This window comes from Scophthalmus maximus, chromosome 13 (genome assembly GCF_022379125.1).
Source record: "Scophthalmus maximus strain ysfricsl-2021 chromosome 13, ASM2237912v1, whole genome shotgun sequence".
NCBI lineage: Eukaryota > Metazoa > Chordata > Actinopteri > Pleuronectiformes > Scophthalmidae > Scophthalmus > Scophthalmus maximus.
This window is the reverse complement of record NC_061527.1, coordinates 9,759,262-9,765,890: the sequence shown is the minus strand read 5'-3', so window position 1 is coordinate 9,765,890 and position 6,629 is coordinate 9,759,262. Positions and strand designations below refer to the sequence as shown.

The 6,629-nt window shown below is 40.0% G+C and overlaps 1 protein-coding gene across 1 annotated transcript; it reads right to left on the bottom strand.

The window, feature by feature from the left end:
* Window positions 1-305: 305 nt before the first annotated feature.
* On the bottom strand, window positions 306-3,317 carry srek1ip1 (SREK1-interacting protein 1). The gene is made up of 5 exons (XM_035648415.2): window positions 3,179-3,317; window positions 2,448-2,495; window positions 1,989-2,147; window positions 1,792-1,873; window positions 306-1,499 (listed from the first exon to the last, which is right to left on the bottom strand). The coding sequence occupies exons 1-5, from the start codon at window positions 3,189-3,191 to the stop codon at window positions 1,250-1,252; spliced, it is 552 nt and encodes a 183-aa protein (XP_035504308.1). The 5' UTR covers window positions 3,192-3,317; the 3' UTR covers window positions 306-1,249.
* Window positions 3,318-6,629: the final 3,312 nt, after the last annotated feature.

The window sequence follows — 6,629 nt, the reverse complement described above, 5'->3', positions numbered from 1 at the left end:
TTCTTGGTTGAGAGAATAATTTGATTTTCCCAACAATCGGAAACCACCACATGGTGCAAATGAATTACATACTTCACATCAAATGTAGCTTTCTTTCACCCACTTTTAGGATCATTCTCCTTTCAGAGAGGTTTTGACATATTTAATGTATGTTGCTGCCCTCTACAGGACATATGACTGTATCAGCTCCTTGACCAAAAAATGTGGAAAAGACTTCTCATAATCTCATATTTCATCATAATAACCACAATGACTTGCTGCCTCGTCACTTCTGGCAATGACACGACTATGAATAATTCTAAAGGTTTTGATACAAATACACATTTAATTCAAACAAAGCACAGGAACTGCGGAGGACCAAAGAGACCGGCTGAAGCAATAGGAAATCGTGAATAGGAAATAGGAAATAAAAAGGCTCAGGCAATTGCAGCTGCCAACATCACCGCGGATAAATGTTTTGGAATGAAGACTGGAAATGTCCACAGCATTTTCAACAAGGTATCATTGCTTAAATGAGAAAATTCTCCCCAGAAGACTACACTGGTTTCATTGTGCAACAAAGCATTGTGAGCAGAAGTACAGTGTACACATTAAAAAAATTCCATACATAAAGACAAACTGATCAACTGATGCTTATCAGCAGTTCAAGTCGTCAGTCCTGACAAAGAAATGGGCTCATTGTTGTTTATCGTCTCCAACAATGCCAGCTACAACAATCAGTCACCGAGATCCTGCACTATTATTCCCAGTCATCCACAGAAGTTGGAGAGTGGAATCATGTTCCACTCATGTCAAATGGTTTGGTAGAATTTAAAAGAAGATTAAAGACACAAATTGTATACGGGACACAAAAAAAACGCATCAAGAGACGTAAAACTTGACTTTGACTTATTACATGAATCAAGTACACACAGAACAGTTTTTTTCTTAAATTAAAAAACTTTACGCTGACATTACTCGTCATGTATGACACTGCATTATGTCAATGAAGACTCCACTGCACAAACACTGTCAAATGTGACATGACAATGGGACTGTAGTGGAGTTAACTTTGAAGTACAAAAAAAAAACCTATATCAGAACATATTCCCTGTCTGTGTTAAGTGTACAGTTTAGTCTGGGTGCTGATATATCAAATCCCTTTCTCTTCATTGGATTCTTTGTTGACGTTTGTATGGTCTGCAAAACACTTCTCATTGACTAGAGAATAAACATGTTGGATCTCCAGACACCACACGGTTAAGCCGTCTCAGTCACTGTCTGATGATTCACCGGAGCTGGAGGAAGAGGAGGAAGAAGAAGATGAAGATTCCTGCTTTCTGTTCTTCTGCCTCTTCTTGTGATGTTTCCCGTGCTCCTTTTTGTTCTTCTTACTTTTCTTCTTTTGGCCTTTCACCTTCTTTTTCTTCCTCCTCTCCTCTTTATCGGATGAGGAGCTGGACCTGCTAGGTTTCTTTTTCTTCTTCGTGGTCCCCTCGTCACTCGATGATGAAGCAGATCTTGGGGAGTAACAAAAACAAAGAGCAAATGATTAAAAAGATCAGAAACCTGTGGAATGACTAATAAAAGAAAACCAATCACGGATTTTACAACACAAATATTGTCGCCCCAAATAAGTAACTGAAAAGACTAAACGTCTGCGAAAACCTACATCAGAATCACTGACTTAATCTATAATAGCTCATTTTGTGTTTAAGTATATCCACTCACATGAACTGAATGTTTGCTAAGGTGATATTTTGGCTCAGTGTGGAAAAAAACAGAACAATAACAAGGTAGGAAAAAGTTCACCTCTTTCTTGACTTTCTGTTTCCACTCTTTTTCCGTTTGTGTCTCTCTTTTCCGTCATTGTCGTCATTATCATCACGGGAACCTAAAACACAAAATGTATAGCCAGAACAATCAAGATTCGTATTTACCTTGTACACAGGCACACAATGTAAGAGCCAGCTTTATAGTGCTTTAAAAAAGGGGATCGTATTTCTTACGTCTGCGATGCTGGCCACTTCGCACTTGCTTTACTTTGCGCTGAGGTGCAGGTTCGTCCTCTTCACTCTCCTCAGTGCTGGTGCTGCTTACATCCAGAACAATGTCTTTCTGGGGGTCGACTCTGACAAAATTTCTGCACTCAAATGTCAAGTGGCCCGCTGGGAGAAGGGATGACGCATAGAAATTATCGTTTTGTTTTTCATTTTGGAATCGTAAACCTTACCCTTACAATCGCCATGAAGGAAATATGCATGTGGGTGTTTGGAAGATATTGCTTAACATATTTTGACTACTCATATTAAGTGTGAATGACTGGGTGCCATCCGGCTGTAAGAGTTTGACACCATAAAGCTTTAAAACAGATTCTATCATGACTCACAACTAAACCAGGTCATGCACACACAAACAAAAACCTCCATTAACTTGCTTTGGAACTTGTGCTTCGACACTTTACTTACGATATCCGCATTTCTTGCACCCAGCTCTGATGTTGTCCTTGTTGGGACCTGTGAGAAAAGAGTTACGAGGAGAGGATGTGTTACGTGTTGACAAGACTATTGAAACCTTTTACAGTCACTTTACATATATTCGTATTCTTATCTATCGATAGCATTAGGGAGACGTCTGACTGATCCCAATTACATTCTGTCTAGCATCACAATGACCCCAAACAGGAAGTAAGTCTGGCAATACGCGAGGAGACGTTGACACCGTCTGAACCCACTGTGGCAAATTCCCAGAGATGCTCAGCAAACACTGATCTGGTTCCGTTTGCTGCACAAAGTATGAAGTCGACTGATACATTAGACGTTAAACGCAGCCTCACTTCACTTTCGGAACCGAGGACCTTCGCACGATGCTGCATGAGGTCCGGATATGCGGACGGCTGTCCTGTAACACGTGAGGCTCCACTTGTAATCGTTTTCAACAGAGTCACAGCCTCTTCCCTATGAGCAGCCACACTGTCGGTAGGAATTCACTGCGTGTATAATACCGCCCAGTGAGTATTCTAACAGGGAAGAGAGGAACTGTTCCTCCCCGGAGTTGTTTGAGTCTGCGTTAGGCTCACGTTAAGTTTAGCGCCACTTTGTTAGACCAAAGCACTCCTTTCGTAACCATTTCCGGAGTTGAACCACAAGATAAATCTGGGGATAAACGCTTAAAAACACTACAAAATTATGGTATCTACCTGGAACAGCCATTGTTTTTGTCCCGGTAAAGCCGAAAAAGCCCCACAAGAGATTGATGTCTGAGCGCGACTCGACCGAATTTCCACCGGCGGTCCGCACTCAAAACAACGTCGTCCGGAAACATTTGCTCTGGAAACGTCTGGGTTCCGCCCGGCGTCTTGTTCTGTTTCGCCGCTTCACTGGCTCAAAACCGTGCTACTGGTGTATTATCGCCCCCTACTGGTCTGAAAGTCTGGTGCAATAGCTTACACTGGTTTTAAGGGTTTGTTCCTTTATGTCTTAACGAATACATTTTTTTGAGGAACTAAAAAACAAGAGACCAACTAACAGACCAACTAACAAAAACCAGCAACTTAAAAATAACAACGATTACAAATCACAGTAAAAACTGAAAGCCACTGTCCCCTTTTATATTTATACTATTTCTGTATAATTAAAATGATTTAATAATTACATAGATAACGGGAATGACAGTGGCGCAATGTCTGCAGAAAAGTTTGGAACAGTTTGCATTAAAGGTTCAGAATTTGGTGGCATCTAATGGAGAGTTTGCAAATAGCAATAAACTGAGTACCTTTCGCATCATCCTCCCCTTCCAAGGAAGAACCTATAAAAAACATGAAATTATGAAAACACATTTAATATTAACTTCTATTTCTGCCATCAGACCAGCAACCACTTAATCCCCACACATTGGACCTATAAAGTCCATATTTTATTTTCTTCTTGAATTTTCCTGATCCGGGGTAATTCTATGCATCAACTTACTTGATTAAAATATTAAGAATGAATGTAATAGTTGTAGACTGCTTGATTGTTTTCTCTGCAGAGCCAGTTGTGGTTTTAGTTATAGGGTGCCAGAGTCAGACTGGTAGATGGAAAATGGCGACAGATGTGTGGCCCCCAGACATGTTCTCATCATCAAGTCAGCGACTGTGACTGTGGCACGTACACAAATCTTGGTCTTTCGACGGTGCCATCTATGTCAGTGACGATTCTGACAGAATGATGTAATTCCCTTTATTTGCAACAAAATCTAAATTTAGTAGTGTTTGCTTTATTTCTTTATCTCTGTGTCAAGTTTATTGCCTCAGGTCAGAAACCTGTGCAGTTGTCTGCTGCTTGGTGACTTCATCGCTGTAGATTAATGTTAAATGAACTTTCTGGCCACTAGAAGGTGCAAAGCAACCTTAAAAGAAAGACCTTTGGCAGAAAATGAATTGTAATTGTAAAGCAATTAATTTAATATTAGTCAGTTAGCAGAGAGGGAAACAAGAATAGATACAAATGGGACAAATGACACAATAACAACTGTGCCTCTGCAGGATCTACAGTAGTTTTCAGACAGAAAGCTACATAACTTACTCACAGTTAACAACATATATAATTATATTAGTCATTTGTCTGTCTACACAAACACACTGTGGACGGAATGCATACCTCCAGTCTGAGAGGACTGCCAGCCACTAATTTACTGTATATATCATATTACATTCAAAGTAGTGTAATCTCAAACTGTTATTCCAGATGTGCTTTCACAAGTCTTGTATGCTTTTTTTTCCAACTCACACGTCTCTGTCAAATATAATCTTTCCACTTGAAATGAATTATTTAATTTAATAATCTTTAAAGTTTTATTGCATTTATCTGAAGGTCACAGTCAATTGTGATGCCAGTAATCAAATCCAAAGGTCGCTGGCTGATGGCCTGAATTTTGAAGTATCATGAATACTAAACTGCTTATTTCCCATATCTATTCTAAACTATTTAACTGTGATTCGACTTCAAATGAATATGTATATATATATATCACAAAAACAAGGATTGGGCCTTTAAGGGGGGCCTTATTGGTAGCTGCTGACAGGCTGGTTCACAAACTTGTCTGCATGTCGGCACATCATACAGCATTGTGAAACATTCATCAGTTGCTATGCTGCTGCTATTTTCAATTCATTCTTATCCGAGCCTCATGTCTACAACGTCTGTCTTCTATGTTGCTTTCTGTTACTTTACAAAAACAGCAAAGGGGAGTCGTAGTTGTGAAAATGTTTTGTCCTAGTAAATCAGTAAAAGTCAATGCTACAATATTTTAAAAAGTCACACTGCTAACCACGTACCTTTTAAGAGATTTTGTTAAATCTAAAACACACGTGAATGTCTCTCTCTGCAACGCCTCACAGCATGAGTCAATGAACTGTAAAAGGAAAACAATTTGTTTGTTTCTGGGTAAATAATTGTTTTGACTGATACTAAAATCAAAAGTGGCATTGTATGCAAAACATTTCAAATGAAAACAATAACACTGGCACTGAAGAGGCTTGACAAAGAGAAATTCCCCCTCAGGGACAGAAACCCTTTGTTAGTCACACACGCACTTTGTACGTCAGATGTTGATGCTGTTGAACAATGCAAAGACATAAAATAAAATAAATACTATCAATAAAATGTGCATGGCTGCACGGTGGTGTAGTGGTTAGCACCTTCGCCTCACAGCAAGAAGGTTCTGGGTTCGACTCCCGGTTCAACCAGGGCCTTTCTGTGTGGAGTTTGCATGTTCTCCCCGTGTATGTGTGGGTTCTCTCCGGGTTCTCCGGCTTCCTCCCACAGTCCAAAGACATGCAGAATGGGGTTAGGTTCATTGGAAACTCTAAATTGACCGTAGGTGTGAATGTGAGAGTGAATGGTTGTCCGTCTCTGTGTGTGGCCCTGTGATAGGCTGGCGTCCTGTCCAGGGTGTACCCCGCCTCTCGCTCAATGTTAGCTGGGATTGGCTCCAGCGACCCCCCGCAACCCTTAAATGGATAAAGCGGTAGACGATGAATGAATGAATGAATGAATAAAATGTGCATAAGGGTAATACTGTTTATTATCATGCCTTGATAGGATTTATAAAATTATTCAACTGACATTAATCATGGCCTTTATGAGGTCACATGTCAAATCATTACAAAATGCTTTGGATGATCTTTTGACACATATGAACAGAATTGAAAACAAAAGATTGAAAAAGTCTCTACTCCACAGGGATGCTTCACGGTCAATACAGTATAAAAATGTGCTTCTCTGTTTGCGGCTTTCGCAAGGTCTCGTATTCATTATCGATGTCTTCATGCCATAAACACATGTCAAAGACAGGCTTCAAACAGTGGCTTCACACAAAGTACTCTGGTGGTTCCCTGGACCCTTTTCCCAGGCTGAATGTTGTTGTCACCCAGTTTTATGTTGCCCCAACAACCATCTGGAGAACTGGGTTGGGGGCAGCAGAATGTTTAGGTATGAACATCAGAAGAAAAAAAAAGTTTTCTGTGAAGTGTTCTTGATGTCATCTATCTATTTAGTCTACAGCCATGCGTGGCAGCTCTATGAGGCTGTGCTAAGGTAAGAAAGCTAAAATACCAAAATATATATTTTGAATGTTCGCATGCCATCATAACATTAAAGGACCATTAA

Coding starts and splice junctions, on each gene's coding strand:
- srek1ip1 (XM_035648415.2), bottom strand. Junction 1,874..1,988: donor AAGTGGCCAGCATCGCAGAC/GTAAGAAATACG, acceptor TTTGTGTTTTAG/GTTCCCGTGATGATAATGAC. Junction 1,500..1,791: donor AACAGAAAGTCAAGAAAGAG/GTGAACTTTTTC, acceptor TTACTCCCCAAG/ATCTGCTTCATCATCGAGTG.